This window comes from Colletotrichum gloeosporioides (assembly GCF_011800055.1).
Source record: "Colletotrichum gloeosporioides strain Lc1 chromosome Unknown consensus_4, whole genome shotgun sequence".
NCBI classification, from domain to species: Eukaryota; Fungi; Ascomycota; class Sordariomycetes; order Glomerellales; family Glomerellaceae; genus Colletotrichum; species Colletotrichum gloeosporioides.
In genome coordinates, this window is record NW_025544649.1 from 198,615 (window position 1) to 221,676 (window position 23,062).

At 53.5% G+C, this 23,062-nt stretch overlaps 8 protein-coding genes and 1 pseudogene across 9 annotated transcripts; 3 read left to right on the top strand and 6 right to left on the bottom strand.

Moving 5' to 3' along the window:
* Positions 1-2,695: 2,695 nt before the first annotated feature.
* On the top strand, positions 2,696-5,917 carry GCG54_00002962 (TBC domain-containing protein C4G8.04; the record flags this gene model as incomplete). The annotated part of the gene is made up of 1 exon (XM_045403042.1): positions 2,696-5,917. One exon carries the CDS (start codon positions 2,696-2,698, stop codon positions 5,915-5,917), a length of 3,222 nt encoding a protein of 1,073 aa, XP_045271169.1.
* Positions 5,918-6,123: 206 nt separating this feature from the next.
* Positions 6,124-6,951, bottom strand: GCG54_00002963 (Hydroxycinnamoyl-CoA hydratase-lyase; the record flags this gene model as incomplete). Its single annotated transcript, XM_045403043.1, has 1 exon — positions 6,124-6,951. The coding sequence occupies one exon, from the start codon at positions 6,949-6,951 to the stop codon at positions 6,124-6,126; it is 828 nt and encodes a 275-aa protein (XP_045271170.1).
* A 740-nt stretch (positions 6,952-7,691) lies between these two features.
* GCG54_00002964 (Alpha-1 3/1 6-mannosyltransferase alg-2) lies at positions 7,692-9,158 on the top strand (the record flags this gene model as incomplete). The annotated part of the gene is made up of 2 exons (XM_045403044.1): positions 7,692-7,869; positions 7,936-9,158. 2 exons carry the CDS (start codon positions 7,692-7,694, stop codon positions 9,156-9,158), a joined length of 1,401 nt encoding a protein of 466 aa, XP_045271171.1.
* Positions 9,159-9,396: 238 nt separating this feature from the next.
* GCG54_00002965 (Nicotinamide mononucleotide adenylyltransferase) lies at positions 9,397-10,245 on the top strand (the record flags this gene model as incomplete). Its single annotated transcript, XM_045403045.1, has 1 exon — positions 9,397-10,245. The coding sequence occupies one exon, from the start codon at positions 9,397-9,399 to the stop codon at positions 10,243-10,245; it is 849 nt and encodes a 282-aa protein (XP_045271172.1).
* Positions 10,246-12,169: 1,924 nt separating this feature from the next.
* GCG54_00002966 (Extracellular exo-alpha-(1->5)-L-arabinofuranosidase) lies at positions 12,170-13,397 on the bottom strand (the record flags this gene model as incomplete). Its single annotated transcript, XM_045403046.1, has 4 exons — positions 12,170-12,328; positions 12,387-12,599; positions 12,648-13,203; positions 13,267-13,397. The coding sequence occupies 4 exons, from the start codon at positions 13,395-13,397 to the stop codon at positions 12,170-12,172; spliced, it is 1,059 nt and encodes a 352-aa protein (XP_045271173.1).
* A 738-nt stretch (positions 13,398-14,135) lies between these two features.
* Positions 14,136-15,525, bottom strand: GCG54_00002967 (uncharacterized protein; the record flags this gene model as incomplete). Its single annotated transcript, XM_045403047.1, has 2 exons — positions 14,136-15,112; positions 15,198-15,525. The coding sequence occupies 2 exons, from the start codon at positions 15,523-15,525 to the stop codon at positions 14,136-14,138; spliced, it is 1,305 nt and encodes a 434-aa protein (XP_045271174.1).
* A 938-nt stretch (positions 15,526-16,463) lies between these two features.
* On the bottom strand, positions 16,464-16,856 carry GCG54_00002968 (uncharacterized protein; the record flags this gene model as incomplete). Its single annotated transcript, XM_045403048.1, has 3 exons — positions 16,464-16,517; positions 16,574-16,735; positions 16,788-16,856. 3 exons carry the CDS (start codon positions 16,854-16,856, stop codon positions 16,464-16,466), a joined length of 285 nt encoding a protein of 94 aa, XP_045271175.1.
* A 1,316-nt stretch (positions 16,857-18,172) lies between these two features.
* On the bottom strand, positions 18,173-19,280 carry GCG54_00002969 (annotated as a pseudogene). The gene is made up of 3 exons: positions 18,918-19,280; positions 18,415-18,868; positions 18,173-18,359 (listed from the first exon to the last, which is right to left on the bottom strand). Coding segments are annotated over exons 1-3 (1,004 nt in total).
* Positions 19,281-20,951: 1,671 nt separating this feature from the next.
* On the bottom strand, positions 20,952-22,299 carry GCG54_00002970 (uncharacterized protein; the record flags this gene model as incomplete). Its single annotated transcript, XM_045403049.1, has 2 exons — positions 20,952-21,509; positions 21,565-22,299. The coding sequence occupies 2 exons, from the start codon at positions 22,297-22,299 to the stop codon at positions 20,952-20,954; spliced, it is 1,293 nt and encodes a 430-aa protein (XP_045271176.1).
* Positions 22,300-23,062: the final 763 nt, after the last annotated feature.

Consider the following 23,062-nt stretch of genomic DNA (forward strand, 5'->3'; position numbering starts at 1 on the left):
GGGCTTAATGACGAAACGGAAGTATTGTACGAATAGGGATGGTAGAAAGCATTGATTCAAGAGGTCCGGAGAATACAGACTTTGCATCTGGAGTACAATGACGATTGGGCTGAGCGATGATTGATGTGAAGCTTTTGGCGTGGGTGCATGACTTGATCGCAATTCCACGGACATTGCCATTCAGTTAAATGTAACAGAAGTTGGGAAAGCAACGACGGGACGGCAGCCGGCAGCCTTCCGTGCAGCCGGGACCCACCTGCGCCGAGGTTACGGTGCATTGCCGAGCCGGCGGCCCCGGAGGCGATCTATGTTGCTATCTACGCCTCAGCGACCTCGTCATCGCGGGCTCGTGCTCGCGCTCACGATACGAGGTTTCTTGATTTTTGGGCAAGGGCACAGAGTATGTCGTAGATGGACATTCTGGCGCGCGCACTGGGTCTGGGCGTCGCACGATGGTTGTGTGTGTGTCGTGGTGTCCTGAATCGCTCATGTCCCGGAAAATTCTTTCGGTTTCAAGGGAGATTATCGTCCGGCGAATCGAGCAGGTCGCCCACACACACACAACAGCCAGGCACATACAACAGGCGTACCTACCAGGCACGCCGGCCGGCGACCGCGCAGCCGGGAAAGTTGATCGCGGGGGGGGATGGGACGGCGAGGGGGGCGATTAAAATAGGCACTAGGACCCCTGAAATGAGGTGGTAATATTAGGGAGAGCCCGAGATGGGATAATCGGGAATAGGCTGGGTGCCCGAGTGTGTGTCTTTTCTGTCATTGAGCGTGCCAGTCGGTGCCTGACATGACACGCACAAGGTACGGACAGACGGTTCGTTTGGACGCGGAGGTCACGATGGAGGAGGACCCTTAGATTTTTTTTTGAGTGGGCTCTTATTTTTTTTCTGCCCTCCCTTGGGAGTTGGTCTCGTGGGCATTGGAAGAGTTGGGATGAGGACGAAGGCAGAAATTCCAGCCCAGGATTGTCTTTGTTTGTGGAGGGAGGGGGAGTGCTTGTTTGTCATTGGTCTTGGAGGCAACCCAGACAGGGAAGGTAGAGATTTGGATGTGAGTGGTTTTTTTGCTGTGAGTTTACAGTTGGTAGGGCTCTCGATATTGAGGCTGTATTATTAGGAGAGGGGGGACGAGACGACGCGTCGACGATTTCTCGTGGTCATCCTAGGGCTTCGTTCTTTGCGATTTGGTGCTCGTCTGAGCATGAGACTGGGAGTCGGGGACGATGAGACTCAGGGAATGCCCTTGGAGACTGGGGGTTGTTGGGTACGCAGAGGCATGGCAGGGCTGCGCTGGCGGTGATTGTCGAGGACGGGGGACCCGGGCGAGAGGGAGGAAGGGGGGAGAGAGGGCGGGTTGGCACGTTGTTTAAGAGCCCTGATTTGCATCCCGAAGGGTAAGGTACCGTGTCAGAGTGTGTCCCTTGTATTCCCATGTTGCGTGTTGCTTGTGTTGTGGGCTTGTTAGCAATAGGTACCTTAGGTAGCAGCCCGGCCGAAGCTTTTTCCAACTGCTAGTGATGTGGCACTAGACCCTCCTTATTTCCTTTATTTGTTATGGTTGACGTGTACGTGTCCACGATGGTTGGTGAGTAATACTCTAGATGGACGAAGCAGGTATTTGGATGTTTACATGGACTAGTGTATAAGTAGGCGCAGTACACTTGATATGTATCCAACTCAGCCATCGAAGCCAAAGGAAAAGGAGCCGAAGCTGGAAGACGGGACTTTGGGCGCCATGCACAACATTCGCCTCCTGCTTCGGCCCGTAATAAGGCATTGATGGTGAGGGTCCCTAGTGGAATCTTCGGCCGGGCTGAGGTGGGAGTGGATTGTCCTACGCGGTATCCGTAGTGGGCACTGGGCTGCAGCTGAGGCGCCTGAGGTAATCGTGATCGCGCATCAGAGGAGACTGTTGCGGTACATGAAGATGTGCCCCATCACCGCCAAGTGCTGCGGGAGACTTGGCGAGATCAAGTACAGGTACTTGGGACGCCGTGGAATCCAAATGGAAGCTGCCAGGCCTGTCGCACCCCTCGACCTGCCTGCACAAGACGCGATGCACAGCACAACAAAAGCAATGGATGGCACCCCAGAGAATGATCAGAGACCCGTTAAGGTCCCCCTCACCAGTCACCTCCACTAAAGTCACCTCCACTGGGCAGCCACAGCAGCGACTGGTGGTCATTGACTGCGGAAGAGGTGAGGTGTCGGGCAGGCATGTCCCGGATCCCTGACTGCATAAACCGTCATCGCGCTCTGCTCTGGCACCTGGGTGTCCACGGGTGTGTGTGTGTGTGTGTGTGTGTGTGTGTGTGTGTGTGTGTGTGTGTGTGTGTGTGTGTCCAAGTGTCCCGCCTGCCATTTTGTGCGCCATCCAACCAACCCATCCCGTTTCTGGTGTTGCTATCATTATTACCTATTCCCTAGACCTCTAGCGTCTGTCATTCCTCAACGTCGACTTCCCCTTATTCCACCTGTCTTGCTCTGCACCACCCACGAACACACCAGCAGCTACTTTACTCCCAAACACAACTACCGCATCCTTCACCGCATGGCATAACTTCCCCCACGAAACAACTCTGAGCATCGATCGCCGTCGCCCCAGCTGGCTCGCACAGCCAACCCTCGACTGTTCTTGAAACCATGACGTTTGGTGTCATCACCCGCCAAAACCAGCACCAGCCATGGACTCAGAGCCTTCAGTTCCCCTTGCGCGCTCCATCTCCCAGCACAGCGCAACGTCCATGAGGAGTGCCCGCTCCTCTACCGTCCGCGGCAAACGATCGAAGCTCAACTCCCAGCCCTCGAGCTCCGCCAGCTCTGTCGCCGCCTCCGAAGACAAGTCTCTGACGAGCTTTCCCTCCTTCTCACCAGACTCGCCAAGGGGAGACACCTCCTTCCCTCCCGACCCCGTCACCCCCGACCCAGAGCCTGAGCCCCCCGCGACCGTCCGCAAGATCTCTGACGCCAGGTCCAACGCCTTCTCTCTGCTGGGCAACCTCACCGGCAGCACCCCCGCTGCTGAACAGGCTGCCCGCGATGCGCTGTTTGAGGACTCGCCCATCTCGACGCACAAGATACCCGGCGCCCTGCACCATGCCAACGACGAACACATCCACCGCCTGATTGCCAGAGACGGCGCCGTGCCCCTCATCAGGCAGTTCGCGACCGACCTGGCACAGCGCGACGCTCAGATCGCCCAGCTGAGGAGGAAAGCCGATGAAAGGGAGAGGGCTCTGCGGAAGATCATTCTGGAATGCGGGCTATCCAACCTGGACCTCGAGACGAGATTGCGGGCCATCGAGACCGACGTCAAGACAGCCCGCCCGGGCAACCGTCGCAACGAGAGTGGTCTCTCGGACCTGATGAGCGATGCTATGCAGGACACCGTCATTTACAACGTATTTGGCCAGACCGACAACGAGGCGACCGTCCGCGCCAGCAACCTCTCCATCCCCTCCAACCCTGATGGCCGAGGCACGACGAGAGGCTGGAAGGACTTTCTCTGGGGCGGTACGAGCAGGAAGAACAGCGGACCCAACAGCGTCAACGGAGACGACACAAAACCCGCTGCAGTTGTCAGAGCGCAGTCGTACGGTGACAGGCGGCCGGGCCTGCAGGATGACCTGTTCAGTCCGCCGCCGGAGAGCGTTGCGTCTGACAATGTTCCGCCTAGGACCCCAAGTCGGGCGTCCAGCATCCAGTCTGGCCCACCTGGGTCGCGCAAGGCTTCGACTTCAGTCGCTGCCAGCCTCATGAGACTGGTCGCTGGAGGCGCCATCAATACGCGCGAGGGAGGCCCCAACCGCGGCCGATCTAATAGTGCTACTCAGCCGCAGTCGACCATGCGAGCATCGTCTACATCTAGTGCCAAGACGACTCAGTCGAGTAGGGTGGTCTCTACCCAGGGCGGTCCCAAGGCACTCATGGCCATGCGCCGAACAGGACCTATGAACAATCCTCCTTCTGGTGCGACTACAGCGCGAACCCAGCCTCAGGAGAGATGGGACACCATGACGGGTAGCCCTACCAGCGCCACGCCCAGGCAGGAGAGCTATGGTCCCGTGGAAATGGATGCGATTCTCCCGCCCGAGACGCAACCCCCAACCTTGACACATATTTACAACAACTATGTTGGTAGCGAGTATCTTACCGATCGCTTCGGGTTTATCTACGATCAGCGTAGAAAGAAGAGACAGCGTGAAGCGGCGCAGATGGCTCGCCGCTACAAGTTAGGAGGGCGAACCGAGATGCTGTCCAATGGACGCTCGGATTTGTCCCCGTCGATGATTGAAGAAGAGCAAGTTCCGAGTCCCGGAGGCAGCGAGGAGCGACCCGACAGCCCTTCTTCCGCCGAGGAACGCTCGAGCGAAGGCAGGCCTAAGAAGTGGCAAGATTACCTCAAGCTGGCGACATTCCCGACAGAGCTGTTGTCTCACACCCCCGCACTCAGCGCACCGTCTCTGGAGGTGCTCGAGGGAGGTGAGCTTGGCATGAAGTCTCCCGGTCTTATCACGGTTGATGAGCGTGGCTTCGTTCCCATTGCTAGCGCTACGATTTCAGTCACCGAGAGCGAGGCAACGCTGCCTGTCGAGACCGATGCGGCCGCGGGGACCGTTGTTAGGGACGACACCGAGCCGGTGAAGCTGCTTCTCCAGCAGATGGGGGAGTTGCATGATTCTTTGCAGCGAGAGAAGGCAGCTCGTTGGAACGAGTTCCTGCGCAAGGTCCGGGCTGAGCAAAAGCGAGACGGCGAGGCGGCGGCAGCCGCTGCAGCGGCCGCAGCCGAGGCTCGGTATCAGCGACCTGCCGTCAACCTGCCCGAGGCAGCGCTGGCCGACGGCGAACTGATCGGCATCACCGGCCTCGGACTCAAGGGCAAAGTCGGCCGCGCCAAGCGTACGGAGCTTAGAAACCTGGTTCTCGGCGGCATCCCCGTCAACTTGCGTGCAAAGGTGTGGTCTGAATGCTCGGGTGCCACAGCCCTTCGCATCCCAGGTTATTATCAGGACACCATTGCCCGCCTCGACGAAGCGGACGATCCTATCGTGGTCTCGCAGATCCAGGCGGATATAAATCGAACCTTGACTGACAACATCTTCTTCCGCAAGGGACCTGGCGTCACAAAGCTGAATGAAGTTCTGTTGGCGTACGCTCGCCGCAACCCTGAAGTTGGCTACTGCCAGGGCATGAATGCCATTGCGGCTAACCTACTGCTGATCATGCCGTCGGCAGAGGACGCTTTTTGGATTCTGTCGAGCATTATCGAGAAGATCCTGCCAGCCGGCTACTACGACCACAGCCTTCGATCGTCTCGCGCTGACCAGCTCGTTCTACGAGAGTATGTGGCCGAGGTGCTTCCAAAGCTCTCACAGCACTTTGACGAGCTGAACATCGAGCTCGAGGCCTTGACCTTGGGATGGTTTCTCAGTGTATTTACGAGATGCCTTTCCGCCGAGGCTCTGTTCCGCGTGTGGGACGTGGTGCTTTGCATGAACGACGGCAGCACCTTTCTGTTCCAAGTCGCGTTGGCGCTCTTCAAGCTTAACGAGTCGCAGCTTCTACAATGCGAAACGTCGGTGGCTGTGTACTCGTACATTAACGGGCAGATGACGAACCACGCCATCAGTATCGATAACATGATCAAGGCGTCAGACGGTCTTAGGAAACTGGTCAAGCGCGAGGATGTAGAGGCGCGGAGGGAGAAGGCGATCCAGGCTGAGCTGAGGCTTTCCAGGCAGAGGGAAGAAGCGAACGAGCTTAAGCGGGCTAAAAGGACCAACAGAGCCAACGGCAACGGAAACGCAGAGGATAGCAGTGAAGGCAATGGAGAGGCTGTTGCCAGCGTGGGAGCAGAAGGAGAAGCGGCAGCGACGGTCAATGCGCCGGCCGAGGAAGCGCAGTAGGGGCGGGAGGGAGCAGTTCGCGGGCGAAGCCGCGTTGCATTTTTTGGTGTTTTATGGACGTCCATGATACCCCCCTGACCGATTGGGAAGGCAGTCAAAATAGCGTCTTTTACATACATACAATACACGATCCTTGTAGCGTTGCTTTTTGAACCAGTTGTTCTCTCTATTCCTTGCGTGAAGTCGTCTAAAATCATGATGGTGGCTCACAGCTTAGCCTTGCCGGCCTTCCAGTCCGCGGCAAACTTCTTGCCCTCCTCGATCCTCTTCTTCTCAAGCGCCTCCCTCGCATCCCACCGCGCCTCTTCGCCATCGTACTCCTCTTTACTTAGATAAAACGCGCTCTCCCGCCACATCTCCGCCTTCAGGACGCCATAGACCCCGGACTTGGCCTTCTCGGTCAGCTTCTTGTCGGCGATGAGCTTCAGCGCCTCGTCCATCCCGCCGAGCACGTCGACCAGCCCGGCCTCGAGCGCGGCGGGCCCGCCGAAGCGCTTCGCCTCAAGGACGATCTCCTGGTAGACCCTCGGCGAGCACTTGATGCGGAAGATGCCGCTCATGGGGGGTTTCAGCGGGGCGCCGAACTCGAGCTCGTTCATGCAGAGGAAGCCCTTGCTCGGGTTCATGACGCGGTAGTCGTGGTGCATGGCGGTCATGAAGCCGCCGGCGAAGCCGTGGCCGGGGAGCAGGGCGACGGTGGGCATGGGGTAGGTGAGGAGGCGCTTCCACATCTTGTAGAGGGGGTCCGGGAAGAAGCCCGGGGTGGCGAAGGCGTGTTCGAGGTCGAGGCCGTTGGAGTAGAACTTTGGGATGGCGGAGGTGGTGAGGAGGACGCCGGGCGGGTGGGAGAACTCGATGATGTCGAGGGCGGCGAGGAAGGCGCGGCAGAAGGGGGTTGTGAGGCGGTTGTCGGGCGGGGAGGACCAGGTGAGGAGGTAGACGAGCGGGGAGGGGGTGGTGCAGGTTATGGTGCCGCCGGGGTGGGAGTCGAGTTTGGGGATGGGGATTATGAAGAGGGGGGTTGGTGATGACATTTTGGCGTTTTGGTGATGATGGTGTCTTTTTGGCACGGATGAGAGTTTACGAGAGGGATGAGACGGATAGGCTGGGAGCTTCGAATTGAGTTGAGATATCTAGGGAGTTCAGATGACAGCTCAAGGATACAGCTGTTTGAGGTGAGATATTCAAGATGGAGCTTGAAAGATGGATCTGTAGATTGGTAGTATATGGACCAAGGCGGCTGAATGAGGATGGTCAGTCTTACTTGTAAGCGACGGTGACCTCGGTTCGGGAAACGGAATGCGAAAGGGACAGGAGCCGTCTACTAATCACGGCGCAATGCACGGCGGCAGTCTGGCTGACACACCAACCTTAAAGCTGTCTGGTTCACACGCACAGGCGCCAATCCTCCAATGAAGATGGCTGCCATTGTTTTTTGGCTTTCTGGCCTGCTCACGCGGGATCAGTCTGGAGATGGGCTTTCACATGTGAAGGCCTGAGACTGAAGACTAGCCGCCAGTCTGCAGCGCTTCTGACGCACCCCAGATGCCGCCTCGACTCAACCCCGGACCTGGGCGTTTCTTAGGTAAGGAGCTGTTCCACTTGCAGCAACCAATCACCAACGACACAGAGGGGAGCTCCTGCCTCCTAGGTCAATTCGTCCCACTTGCTTGCGACTCGTCTCAAGTCGCATTTCTGTCCTCTCGGAAGGAGGCAGATCAGCTTTCTGTCTGCACACCACACCACCACCACAACGCACACAGCGACCGCAACCATGGCGGAGAAAGACGACGGCAAAAAGACGGTGGTCTTTTTCCATCCCGACCTGGGCATCGGCGGTGCAGAGCGCCTCGTCGTCGATGCAGCTGTTGGACTCCAGAACCGCGGCTGCAAGGTTGTCATCTTTACGAGCCACTGCGACAAGGGCCACTGCTTCGAGGAAGCTCGAGATGGTACCACCCTCCCTCCCCCTCAATGCCGACGCCGAAGCAGCCTCAACTGACACTCTCCCCTCGCAGGAACCCTCGACGTCCGCGTCCACGGCGACTGGCTCCCCCAATCGATCCTCGGCCGCCTCACGATCCTCTGCGCCATCGCCCGCCAGATAACCCTCCTCCTCCACATCTACTTCTCCCGCGAGCTCCAGTCCCTGGACCCGGACTTCTTCTTCGTCGACCAGCTCTCCGCCGGCCTGCCCCTCCTGCAGTACCTCGTCCCCAAGGCGCCCATCCTCTTCTACTGCCACTTCCCCGACATGTACCTCGCCCTCGGCCGCGAGCGCTGGTGGAAGCGCGTCTACCGCGTCCCCTTCGACTGGGTCGAGCAGTGGAGCATGGGCTTCGCCGACGAGATCGCCGTCAACTCGGGCTTCACCAAGGGCGTCGCCACCCGCGCCTGGCCCGCCCTCGCCAAGAAGAAGAACTTCAAGGTCGTCTACCCCTGCGTCGACATCGACCCCAAGAAGAGCGAGACCGTTTCGACAGAAGAGCCCGTCTGGACTGACAGGAACATCATCCTGAGCATCAACCGCTTCGAGCGCAAGAAGGACATTGCCCTCGCCGTCAAGGCGTTCGCGGCGCTGCCCAAGGAGAAGAGGAAGGGCACGCGGCTGGTCGTCGCTGGCGGGTACGACCTGCGCAGCGCCGAGAACTTCTACTACCACAAGGAGTTGGAGACGCTGGCCAAGGACCTGGGTCTCGAGTCGTTCACGGCCAAGAACATCATCACGGCGCTCTCCGCGCCCGCGGACATTCCCGTCTTGTTCCTGCTGTCGATCCCCTCGAGCTTGAAGGACAGTCTGCTCAAGTCGGCCAAGCTGCTGGTATACACGCCCTCCAACGAGCACTTTGGCATCGTGCCCCTCGAGGCAATGTTGGCCGGCGTTCCGGTGCTGGCGGCGAACACGGGCGGACCGACGGAGACGGTCATGGATGGCACTACCGGCTGGCTGCGGGAGCCGGACCAGGTGAAGGAGTGGACGAAGGTCATGGACACGGTGCTAAACAAGATGAGCAAGAAGGAGCTGGAAAAGATGGGTGCGGACGGCGTGCAGAGGGTGCGCGTCGGCTTCGGGCAGGAGAAGATGGCGGAGAGGATCGACAAGATTCTCGATGACTTGGCGGACAGGCAGAGGGTTCCGCCATGGATCAATGCCGTGCTCAACTTCCTCGGCATCGGCATTTTCTTCGCGTTTGGGTTGGCCACCTCGAGCATGCTTGCTAAGTCGCAGAAGAGAGATTGAAGTAGGGAAGATTGAGGATGTAGATTTTTCTTGTACGATACCTGTCAATGTTGATATCAAGCCGTTCCGCGGATCACATACACCCTTACGCTACTTCCTTTACCTTGATTACCCCTGGCGCGATGCACCCCACACCCGACCCCCACGTAGCGGGGTAAATTCCGCCCATGCAGTGACATGCACGCGTCGTGCTCACTTCATCAACCACCACCAGCCATCCCATCCCACTCTCACAAAAATGTCTCGCAAAGCGCTCGTCGATTTCTTCTCCCGCTCCCTATCGTCGTTTCAATCGTCCCAAGAATCCTTCAGGGTCCTCTGCACCCTCCCCCACCACCGCGAAGATGCCGCGCCGTCCCCATCCCCGCGCCGGCCGCAGCAGCCCGTGAAGCGCCTCGTCGTGCTGGACTCGAGCTTCAACCCGCCCACGCTGGCGCACCTGCGCATGGCCACGTCCGCGCTCCAAGCCGGCGGCGGCGCGCGGCTGCTGCTCCTCCTGGCCGTGAACAACGCCGACAAGGCCCCGAAGCCGGTCGCCTTCGCGGTGCGGCTGGGGCTGATGTGCGCTTTTGCGGAGGACCTTCTCACGCAGGGGGCGAGGGAAGGGTTGGAGGTTGATGTGGGCGTGACGACGATGCCGTTTTTCCATGGCAAGGCGCGCGCGGTGGAGGGCAGCGGGGTTTATGGGGACGGGGTTGAGCAGGTGTATCTGGCGGGGTATGATACCCTCATCCGGATCTTCAACCCGAAGTATTACCCCGAGGCGGAGGGGGGTATGAAGGCTGCGCTGGGCCCGTTTTTGGCACGGGGGAGGTTGATAATTAGTTTGAGGGTTGGGGATGAGTGGGGCGGGGAGGGGGAGCAGCGTGGGTATTTGGAAGGTTTGAGGGAGGGCGGGTTGGAGGAGTTGGGGGGCAAGAGGGAGTGGGCGGAGAGAGTCGAGTTGGTGACGGGGACGGAGGGAGAGGTTGTGAGTAGTTCGCGGGTGAGGGAGATGGCTGGGCGGGGGGATGAGGAGGGGTTGAGGGGGTTGCTTGGGGAGAGGGTCAGGGGGTGGGTTCTGGAGGAGGGGTTGTATCGTGAGTGAGGATGAGTGGTATATATAGAGAGGAGGTAGACATGGTGAACGGATAGAAGGCAAATCTGCCCAGATTGTGATGATGGTGTTGGACGTGTTCGATAACTCTGAGGGCCCACCTTTGTGGGTGACCTTGCTTGTGTGACTGGGCAGTGAGACAGGGATGGCAAGACGAAACTTCATCTTGGATGTGTTCTTGCGAATCACAGACTGATGATGGACAGAAGGGCCCACTTCCGGGTTGTACGTCACCTCACATCGCAATCCCGAGAGGAGTGCAAGGATCGATTACGCACGTCTGCGGCTGCACCATCAGCTCTGTTTCCAGTGTATGGATGCACTTATACCATTGTGGCTGGTGTTCTTGAGGTTTGGTGCCTCGCAGAGCTCTTTATAGCCGGTGTCTTGTACTATGCTCCAAAGAATGAGCAGAAACCGTCCCGCGGTAGGATTCTAGGGGGCCTGTTCAGGCAGACAGATATGCGAAAGTCAAATGGAGGGACGAGTCTCCAGGATAGTGTACTGAAAAGCAAAGCTACAAAGCTCCATGCTTTTAAGAAAGGGTATTCTCCTACTTTTAGATATTTACAGCAATGACGTCTGTTCTCAGGGCTGTGAAAGTAGGAGAATACTCTTTTTTGAAAGCATGGAGACGAAAGGTCTCACGGAGAGAATCGACGCTTCAATCAGAGACTAGTAGCTTGTTGCAACACTTGGGGAGTATTCAAGGTGCATCTACAGCTAATACATGACATCAGATGAGAGACGCCACCATCAACGGGACGCGATGGTGTTGAGCATGTTCCCACCAACAATTAGATGCAATAACAGGAGAGCAATCGCATTGATCAGGAAGCAGTGCATTTGCATCCTTTCTTGAGAACTTGAAAGCTCATTGCTGCCAGACTTTCTTAGTCCGTTTCACTATCAAACACCTACCTCTTTAGCTGACATGGAATATCATCAGTTCGGTCAAGACGTCGCGCTAGAAACTAGACGTACTTAAACGACGGAGATTTAGCCAGACTGTTTCTAGAAGTCAAGATCGGCTTATCGAAAAATCGTTGGTCGGGCGTGGTATGATGTGTCTCCGTTGACATTGCTACCAACCACATGTACTTTGAAGCTCTTCTTGGGATACTCCCGTGCGTCTGGAGATCCGCAGATAAAGATCTAAGGATTATTTGGGTCCATCTCAACAGGAACATACGGCTATAGGCAGAGATTGTAGACGAATCCAGCAGGGAGCAACCTGCATCTACGCCACATCGTGACGGCGAAGTCAGGCAATGGCGCAAAGCTGAGAATATGGCATGGCAGCAATCCTGGCCAGGTGACAAAATACATTGTTGAACTCAAACAGCATCATTGTGCAGATATCTTTGACTCATCGGGAAAATTCTTCTTATAACGGGCAGTATCCCATGTACATAGCGGTTCACAGCGTAGGCATGACAGCCAGATGCAGGTGAAAACGAACTGCAACACACCTGAGTCTGACAATCATGTCAACGTTCATAATTTTCCATCGTAACCATTGTCCATGCCACGACAGCGCGAACGGGGTTCAGAATCGCGGGTAGCTCGCCCGCCCGAGGTACGTTTCCCCCGCTGTGATCTAGCTGTCCCATCTGGATGATGGGTCCTGCAAGAAGGGATAAAGGCAAGAAAACGATGGCGAGAATATTGCATGGGGCTGAAATGCCAAGTAGATCGACAGTTTGCAGCAATGAGAGTATACTTGCTTCCGGAATCATGACATAGATAGAGACGATATGCGTGGGCACGACGATGAAACAGCACTGCGCTCGATTTCAAGCAGCCGGCTAGTTATTCTCAGAGACCTTTCTGGCGACTCGTCTACTTTGTATTAGTGGTAGGATATCGGTCTAAATACTCCTCTACTTGGGCCTTGAACAACTCTACAATGTCTTTAGTTCGCCTCCCCGCTCGGAGGTGTCAAGATTTCTCCCAAGGGCTGTGGAACCCCAAAGTTAGGAGTGTTGTTCTCATCAAACGTGACGATCTGAGCAGACGTGAATCTGTCTCCGCCACATGAGCCAGCTGAGTTTCTTGTAGCGTGGAAGGCGTTCTATCGACCATGTCAGTATGGGTAATTGTCCACGACCAAATCTATCTCTACAACTCACCCAAATCTCGGTTCCGTCTGGGGAGGTAAAGAAGGAGTTGTGGCCGGTGCCGTAGAGCCCATTGGCCTGAGAGAAGACCTGCCCTGTCTTGTCCCAGGAGCTCTTGAGGAGGGGATCGCCGCCGTTCCAGTGGAGGAGGCCCAATGAGTAGTTGGGCGTGGCGCAGTTGGAAGCGGAGTAGCACAACCAGATGTCATCACCGTGGTACAGGGGCTGCGAGTGTTAGCACGCTCAAGGGTTGTGTCGGAAGACAAAGCTTACGTGGGGTGCTTCATTAACGCCGACCAAATCGTCAGAAGGAGGGGGGTTGGCTCCGGTGATGTTTCTCTCCCAAGGCTGGTCCGGGATGGAAATAACGTGCCACGCGCCGACTGTCCAGCTATCCGTGTCAAGCTGGGTGATGGCCAGAGCCTGGTTGAACTCATTATCTCTGATGCTCAGAACATGGTATCTGCCGAAACCGGGGACCTCGAGAAACGTGCCGTCGATGCTGAACGCGAAGTTATTGTCGAGCCCTCCCCTTGATCCCTCGGGAGGAATCAAGTCAGCGAGATGCTGGAATTCGCAATCGTAGGGGCCAGGGGCGTCGCAGCCTCGCAGAACGCGCGTGGAGCAGCTGTCACAGCACGAGAGGCTGGCGTCGCAGCTGGAGTAGAACATGTACCAGACGCCGTCAATCTGGTGAAGCTCAGGTGCCCACATGTTGGCACTGCGGGTGGTGTTTGTGTCCGTCCAGATTGTCTTTTGCTCGCCATTGGGGAGGCCGCTCAGTTTGTCGGAGCGGACAATGGTGATTCTGTTGTACGAAGTGAACGTGCTGCCATTGAAGATCAGCCAAGGTTCCTGAACTGAGATTATTCACGCTGGATGAGGTACTCACAGGTGATAATTGCCGCCCGCAAATACGAGTGATGGATCGGGGGCGGGTTCTCTCACTGGGTTCTCAAAGGCCGTAGTGAGACCGGCCGAGAACACGGCGGCCAGGAGAGTTGATCCCCGGTTGAACAACATGTTGGCGGACTTTGGCCGTTGGGATGATCGTGATACGGTCCAATTCTCACTTGAGATCCAACATGCCTTCTGCCTTTCCCTGGAGAGGCCTTTATTTATTGTACCTAAGTCGGAAGCTCGCTGTTAACTTCTCCGGATTGCCGTCGGCCTGTGCCGCACCAATCCGCGCTTGAGATCAAACCCCACGACGAATGCACCGTACCCATGCCAAGCCTCTAGGACCTTCACGGGGACTCTCTCCATTCTTGATCGCATGATCAACGGTAAACCCCACAGATGCTGGTGCGGAGATTGTGGGGTTGACGATGCTGCTTGCCAAATCCAGCAGCTCGGTCGCCCAAAAAGACCAGAGCCGGGCCAATCATACCCTAGCAACGTTTATTGAACGGGGTTGGCATGACCCAAGGTGACGTTGTCAAGTCTAGTTTATTTGCGAGAAAGAACTGGAAGAGATGAACAGTCTGGAAGTCTGGCTCTTTATTCAGAATTAACTAACCGAAACGCATGTTTAATCCTCACGAGCTCATTAGCGGGCATCAGTGTACAAGTAGCCGTCATATGATAACACAGTCCAACAATGCTTCTTCATTCTGATCCACTACCAATATTGTCAACTCGACATGATTAGATACGGTTCAGGACTACAAGGAGTGAAGCAACCGTGGTAAGATCGTCTCAAGTCTGATGTGCCATTCCGTCTAATCAAGTTGATGAACTCCTGATCCCTACTACAGCAGATCATGAAGACTCATTCAATCCCTCAAGCCACCTCGCCAAATCCTTATGTCCCTCCTTCATCGCAAACCCAGCCGCAGTCAAGCCGGTCACCCTCTCCTTCTCCTCCACCCTTGCCCCATGCCGAATAAGCAACTCAACAAAGACCCTATCCCCCCGAGACGCCGCCACATGTAGACCATTGAAATGAGGCGACCTTGGACAGCCCGGCATATCATACTCCCATGGATTAGACGGCACCGTAGCATTCACATCCATCCCTCCAATCTCCTCCAGCACGAGCTCCATGATGGCCGACCTCACCTCGCCGTCCGCCTGCCGCGAGTTCGCGATGTCTACAATCATGGACCCAGATTCATATGCTGACGGTTCGGGGCCGTGCTTCATCTTTTCCGGTGGGAATATGCCCAGGAACTCGCGTGCCTGCGCAACCGATTTACACGACGCGAGGAACCTCCCGGCCAATGGCAGGTCATAACACAGACCCCTCTGAGCCAACGCGACAAGATACGCGTTTGCTTTCGGTGTGCCCATGGCCGCACTGTCGTCTGTCTCCTTAGTATATATGCCCATGGCGCCAACCTGTGTAGCCAGGAAATAGCCCTTCTCCCCATCGATCGGATCATGCAGCCAGCGCGAGTTGAGGATCTCTGTCCACAGAGTGATCTCATCAGACGAGTTAGTGACCGCTTTCGGTGAGTGCTGGAAGAGAGTTGTGTTGGGGTCGAGGCGGGTGTTGTATAGCACGTGGCTCTCCACGGCGTCGAATGTGGTCTGTGGAGGGGGGCCCGGAAAGCTTTTGATGAAGTGAGCGAAGAGGGCTGTGTGACGCCTGCAATAGCAGACTACAAGGAGCAGGTCGGCCAGTTCTGGTGTGAGAGATTTCAGGTCAAGACCAGTCTGCTGGCAGCGGCGATCGAATTCGCCAGGGTCGTTGACCGTCCACGCGAGGATGGCCAGATCTTTGAACCTGTATATGTCTGTCCACCAAAAATAGCGTCAGCTCAGTCTCGACGCATGTTGGTTCTACTAAGGGCCATCAAACCCGATGGGAACATAATTCACCTTCCTTTTCCAGCGGAACAAAGCTCGGCTCCAGGAACCATCTCTTTACTGCTCCAGCAAACAAGTCCAGCTCCATAAAATTGGCCATCCTGTTCTTGACGGGCACATCCCACTTGTGTCTCGGACCGTTCTTCTGCAGGTGCGACAACACCCCATCCATGTACCCAGAAAGATCGAGCTCGCCGGCGGCGAACTGAGCAGCGAGACGCACGAAGCACGTTTCCGTGGTATCGCTAAACTCATTTTTGACCTCGAATTCGGGCCAATCGTTGGGTAGTTCTAGTCGGACAATGGGCCCGGAGCTGTCTTGGCTGGGGGAGACATTCATCGTGCTGCGTCGGCGTAGGCAAGCGAGAAATTATGGTTGGGATTGGTTGGGATTATTTGCGGCGTGAAGCAATTGAGATTGGGTTGAGCGTGCACCCTGTATCTAAATAAAAGGTCATGTTGGAGCCTGCGATGGGCGGCCTCCTGTGCCGCTCTACTGCGTCACATATTTAGCTGGGGCTTTTTTATTGTGAAGTGGAACAGAAGCCAGGCTGGGCAGCGATGTGACGGCTGCGGGCACTGCAGAAAGGTGCGTGTTTGAGTTTACGAGCTGTCTATCGCTGTGCGGTACTTTCATTTCAAAAAGCACTATTGGGATGGCGGAGAAATTGGGCCTATGTTTTTACAATTCTCAGGCAGGAAAAGCAGAAGTTCGCCAGTGAATCCGCCTTGCTACGCTGATTCCTATTGGTGCTTCGATGTGCCTAGCATTCATCTCGGAAGCGAGCTCCGAATCTTGGCAGACGCCGAGGTTTTGGTGTGCTTACACGGGGATAAGCAACAGCGTTAAGTATTTTTTACGACGGTGGACAATGAGTCTTCTCATCATGTTCGAGTACAACGTGCCGCGCTTGAAGTGGAACCGCAAGGCTAAGCCGACGTTGCAAACTTGTTTTCTCAACAACCCCCATGATGTTGGAAGTTTTCGATTAGCTCATGTCAAGGATGAAGCCCCCGTCTTCACCCGTATTCCTTAGGGAGCGAATTTGCAGGCCGTCAAAAGTGGTCTCTTTCTCACGTGTTGCTGAAGCATGTAGCAAAGTTCGGCTAATGCGCGTGTATATTGAGTTAAAAGCAGAGTACACAAAATGCATCAAGACTCCCCTGGCCCAATGAATGATGGATGTTCCAATGTCGACGCTGAATGAGAGGGCTAAATGCCTTACAAACAAACTCCGTGATGGCCCGAAAAGAAATGAATGTTTGGACTCCCCACATCTATTTGGGGCATCCAGTTCCCCAGCCGGTGACAGTATCGCAGCAATCAGCGTCCTGATGGAAACGAGTAAGTGATGTGGCCAGTAAAAGAGAGTCGTAGATGTGCTTACGCAAGTCGCGGAAACAGGCGTGTTAGTGCCCTGCTTCATGACTCTGCTGCAATAGTTCGCCTTGTCGTTAAGACACCAGATCTCGTTGTTGGGGTTTTGTTTCTGGCAGGACTCGTTGTCCTTGCCCCAGCAGCAGTTCTCTTTCTTTCCGCTGACGTCGCACTATCATTCGTGAGTTAGTGGTCTACCAATTGGGGAATCCTATGATGCATACGGTAGCAGCAAGAGCGGTTTGGACGGCCATGGCCGAAAGGATGGCGCTGATAGCAACGGAAAACTGCATTTTGAAAGATAGGTAGAAACTTTGGTGACTTTTCGTCGTTGTGATGATAGACAAGGAATGATATGAAGCTTGAGTCTTTGAGTATCGAATGAGTGAAGTATGAGCAAGAGAAAGACTATGAAGGAGCGATCACCGTCACCTTTTATGATGTTCGACAGTTCGACGTTCGTTCAAGAACATCTAGAGGTCACAAGACACATTTCCTAAATGAGCAACGAAGGCCAGCCTTTCGAGTCATTTGGATCTTGGCGTCGACTCCTGAATATTAACTATCCATAGAAAACCTAAGATGACACGACGAGCTGAAAGTACCCCTTGGGGACTGTATGGAGCAAAGTAGACATTCTGCTCTCAACGTGGACACAAACGACAAGTCAAGTGTGCCCCGAACGCTGACAATTCCGCTCAGCAGTGCGATGGGAGGACCTCAAACACGGGCTGGCCGGAATATGGCTTGCACAGCAATTGGCTTGGTCTATCAATAGAGTGACTGCACCTTCCCGCATGAATGCTCAGGAGAAGAGTGGCCCGTCGATCATATTCCCGCTCGCAGTGCGATTATGTGTTTTGGTGGGCTCTTTCGGAGTCAGCGTACGAAGCTAACATTTTCGCGCCTAGTCTTGGCCTTACGACACGGGAGGTGGGTTCTGTGGCTGTGATGCACGATCACACGTGCTTTGACAAAATATTTAGTACCATCTTTAGCGCTTGGTTGGTTACTACGTTCTCTAAAAAGATCTGGAACGGGTAGGCAAACCTTAAAGACGACATGTCCTGATAGACTACCCTGCTGTACGTCTTGGCATACAGGCCCCTTAATACAATGCCGTAGTTTCAGCGACAGGCCGGCCTCTTTTGCTTGGCGGTAGGCCCAGACAAAAGTGGCATGTGCTGCGGTGGGCCATCTGGATCCGTAGCGAACGAGGGCTGAGACAACAAAATCGGCTGATGCTGACGGGTCCGAAGGGCCAAAATAAACAGGTTGCCGAGAAAACTCGTACAAAGAATCATGGTAAAATCCTACGACTCGCCAGGAGACAGACCTTCTTTGGTCAATTGACCTTCAAGCAATAGACGCCAACCACCTGAATAAATCTGCTGCAAGTCCTTTCTTGTGAAGTCGCCAAGGCCCATGCTGCTAATTAACAGTGCGGCACTTGCTACTTAAGCATATCGGCATCTCACTCGGGAAGTGAAGCATGAGTATAGCTGTTCGTGGCATATTCTGCTGGCTTGAGGTCTAGTAAGAAAGTAACTATAGCCATAGCCCGTGTCTCCGTAATGCAGGCGTGCATTCTAATATTTGCAGCTGTGGATCATTCCGTTTTCCCATCGAACTTCGCCGAACCCTTGCCTGTCGGTCGAATACGTTCTACAGTAGGGACGGAACAAAACATTGAGGGCCAGTCTAGCACAATCTCTCGCTTCTTGCCATCGCGACAGTAACGTAGCCAGAGCCCATACGTTACATTAATGTAGCAAGCGATGCCGGTGAACAAATGCCTTTCCTTTTGTCAGCGTATCGTCAGTTTCGAGACAACTGGGTTGCAAAACTTACCACCATCCATGTCCTTCAAGAAGCACGCCCCAAGGCAAACCAAGTTCGTGACGCCAGGCACGCAGCTGTGAGCAAAAGATGTTGTCGAGATTCCATGTCAGGAAGCCGATTGCTATGGCGCTTAGACCACATGTAATCAGGGTCCACATGGTCTTGAGAAGGTCTACATCAAGGTGCTCAGACGGGCTCTGAGGTTCGGATTTGGGCCGTAAGATCTTCTCCATGATATAAAGGCTTCGAAACACCACTGTAGCAGTGAGAATACCGAACATGACTTGGTGGAAGACCGGGTCGCCGAGATAGTGGTAGTAACCTGTGATGAAGACCGCTAAGCTGGTGACGAAGAGGCCAAGGAGAGTTTGGCCTAGGGTAGATTTGCCATGGGAAAACACTGCGAAGAAGAGGATGCATGTGGTGTATATCATAGACAGCTCATCGAACAGTTGCATCCAGTCTGCTATCTGTCAGTTTTGTCGTAGTCAGAGTCCTCGGGAGCAACGAACACTTCAAAGTGGTGTGGTAGAAGATGCTGGCCACACCGATTATCATGTAACCGATGTATGCAACGAGAAATACACCAGGGTGCTTGTTTCTGACACAGCTGGAAATTCCAACCAATGCCAAGTACACGAAAATGGCATTGGTGAACGTATTTACAACCTCGGCCACGTATGGTGAGACGTAGTAGTCCTGAGAACACTGGTCAGCTTCACCGGATACATCACCGCCCGAAGATGCATCTCCAAGAAAAGCAACGGATGACAGTGAAAGCTTACTTCCTCACACCAGTTTATGGTTGCCGTCACAGGATTCCAAACGCCATCCCCAGAAGGTGGGTAGGGTATGGATGGCAATGAGAACGACATCGCAACTCAGTATGACGGAAATGAAAACGGAAGGGATCTGCGAAACGGACGATGCTTCAAATAGGAATTCCCACAGAGTGCAGGCACTGGGCTGGCCTTGCCAAAGCCTCCGTTTCAATCAACCTTCCCGGGCTTTATCAAAATAATGACAGGCGTTGCATGCAAGCCGTTGTATCTGTCTTGCTTCCTTAAGTTAGTCGGGGCCTTGTCATTTCAGTCTTGCCGTTTCTCTAAGTGATGCGAATGCAACGTTGTTGCTGACGAGAGAGTGTGCGAAAGTCCCAGAGTGTACGGCATCCAGAAAAGCTGAACTGAACTTGCCACATAATTCGTTAGCAAGGCGCAGGGTATGCTTAACCGAGTTTCCGAGTACGTAATCGATTTTCTGCAACATGTCTTGGCCGGGGGAGTGGGTATTTGCCCCGGCCTAATCGTGGAATGCTTTGGGGCTTGGTATCTGTAGCTCCCTCGATAGTCGAGGATCTCAGCTCCACATAGGTAGCCATACTTTCAACCAAGCCCCCAAAATGTCAATGACAGCTCTTTTTATGATAGATCAAGAACTGCTACCTACGGAACTAAAACTAAGTATGTCTATCATAAAAGTGATCTCATGAGTCGCGCATAGCTGGAGATGAAACGCGACAGCTACAGCGCCACCTGCCGAGACTGCTCAGATTGTGATGTCAGCAATGATTCCTCCAGTTGAATGCATCATGTGTGAACAAAAAGGGTCATGAATAATCGGCAAGGCACAATTCCTTGCTGTTGCTAATCTCAGCTCTTCCCCATCTTCTCGAAAGGGAATGCGATACACGGGGAGCTTGGCAAGTGCAACTCTGGGCGAGTTTCTCAGACCGTTGGGGTCAGCATAGGACCCCGATTAGATTGAAATAACTAAGCTCTCCCTACGTCCCATGAATGTTAGGTCATTGAGTGAACCACTTAGAAATCAGCAATGTTGCACTGGCTCTGTTTGTGCTACCATCACCAAAGTCCTCAGCCACAGCTTTAACCCTTTTTGTCTATGCCGCAGTTATTATGCTAAGTTTTTGATTAAGATCCTTAAAGAGTTTGCCTTTGTGTCAAAAATTTTGGAATCAACTAGTGTTGCTGACAGATGGTCTTTCTGAAGCAACATGTTAATTGAAATTAATTGTAAACGAGATCAGATCACCAGAAGACCAGAAGAGTAGTACGCCGTTTCGACTTTTGTCCCTTAAGGCAGCCATTTGGCGACATGAATCTAGCGGGAATCCTCACTTCTCATTTTTTAAGCGAACTGAGCTAAAATTCTCAAGCTAAAGCGGTGGAAGACTCCTCTTTATGATTATAGACTTAAGAGACATGTCTAATACAGATCGTCTGAAGCCATCCACTAGATCAATTCAATCTAGTTTATATTAAGTACCCTAAATAGGAAGAGAAGCGCAGATTATAGAATAGATATAGAGATAGCTTATATAAATTAAGTCTATTGAATAATTATTAAAGAATAGGCTGTAACATCACGCCTAGTCTACTTTAAGCCCATGTAATACCTAGAATTCTTTACTATTATTTCTTAATCTTACTGTAACCATAGTCACCCTGTCATAAAGAACGATTTCTGTTTTGATGTGGCGGTTATTCCAAGCGGAAACTTTGCTTGTGCTTATATATTGCCGAAGCCTACGCACGATATCTCCAAGACCAATGTTTCCTAGCCCCGTCTAGCAAGTTCTCCATATCGGGTAGATAATCCTGCACCCCAGACTCAATGCTAGAAGTAAGACCCGCTTGAACACTCCGGTATGCCCATAAGCGCGCTTGATACTCGGAGCCAACACCATTCCATTCCAGCGCTGCTATTGCATACGCTTTGCCAATAAGAGCGGCTAAGCCCTCCTGTTCGTATAAGCCCACAAGTAGTTCAGCCATAGCTACTGATTCGGCCGGCGCAATATGCCTGTAATCTACTAACGCTTGTTCGAGTAATAAAATCTCGTTTACTCGGCTGTCAGACAAGTCGACGAACTCGCCGGGAGCCATACATAAGCTGCAAGTACAGTTAAAGCCGAGATACTGGTTGGCATATTCATAACGCTCCTGGGAGGTTTTCAATCCAGGAATATAGGAGATAGTAATCTCCTCGTCTGTGGCAATATCGCGGACCGCGTACAGGTTGTGCGTCAACGATTCCCAGTCCCACTGGGCCACAGCGTTAGGCCGACAGCTGTGGTTAATTTTCTGATGGTGTGTCAACAGTCGGACCCAGTTCATTGCTTTTGCGCTAGAAGCTTACCGAAATATTTGTATGTACGGTGATCATGCCAGCATCAGGTTCATCTTCTTTCCCCAGCCAGCTCGGAGGCATCCCTACAACTCCATATCCGTTTGTCCACATTTTTTGGCCTTGACTTTGCGTACCTAGTCCGGCATAAAGCTCGTCTACTACTAGACGTGTGACGCTTGGCAGTTGTTCGATAGCTAACGCTAGCATCGCCGAGTGAACGTTTTTTCCCGGTGGCGGAATATCTTGGAACCAGTTATGGTCCAAGATGATAATTGGTGATTCTCGAGAAATAATACTGCGTGCAGCTATCTGCTTATTGGCAAAGATACCTCGACCCTTTCGTCCGCCAATTTCGGTCCGGAACAAAGTTTCGACTCTGGTAGATTGACGTGAGGTAGATGCCATTAGGCGAAATATGTTCTGAGCTCGCTCTGGAGTCGTGACTATGGTTATACCCTTACCGTTGTTGAATCGAGAGTCGGCAAAAACGCAAAACTGCTGTTTTTCCTCAGGGCTGGCTGACCAGACACACGTGGACTGCTGTTCAGACGTGATATTGTGCTGCAAGGTGTGCAGATTGAACTCAGGTAGGTCTGGATAAATGGGGCAAAAGTTCTCAATCGTTTGATTGTCATTGAGGGACTCCGGACATTGCTCATTGGGTCGTGCCTGCGAGTTGTGCAACCAAGGCCCAACAACAAGAATGACTTGGAGCAGAATGTTTGTGTACTTGAGCAAATACATTTCGAGTAATTGGGGGTGTCGCATTTCGACGCAAGAAAAAACGCGTCGCACCAGCCGATTGACCCTCGCTACCTGTCGTGGTTTAAGACAACGATTGGGAGACAATGGTCATCACCCAAGTCGACTTGCTTGGGCTTGGGTCCGTCCCTGTGCGAAATTCGGGAAACCCTTCAAGCAAAGGCAATCTACCACAGAAATTCTGTCAGCCACCTAAGCAAAGTTCGCAAGCGACTTTGAGCTCTTGAACTCAAGTGAAGGTTATTAAGTTATCGTACTCACTGGGTTTAATGCGGAAGAGACACTAGATTCCTAAATGCCAGGCTTCGCACTTTAAAAATAAACTCTCTTTTAGTTTCCTAAATCAGAAGACTTAAGAAATACACACACCGCTGTCGTATGGCTGGAGCTTGCTCGACCAGAAAAGAAATTATAGGAGGCCGATATATAACAGTTGCAGTGCCGCTTATTTGCGAAGTATATCAGAATGCAAAATGCATGATGGCTCACAGTCTGACTTTATGCTAGTTATCACTAATATGAGATTGATAGCAGTTAGATGCTTTTGATTGGGAATTCTCCGCTACTAAAAGCTTTGCAGCATATCATTCGAAAAGTTTAGACACGGAACATGCTTGGCTTAGAATTTAGGCGCGCGTCCCTTAATGTAAACTTCTCTTCGCTAAGAGCGCACCTTAAGGTTGCTATCTAAGCAGGGTAGATCTATCGACAAATGTGGAAACAGCCAAAGGCTGGGATAGAGTTT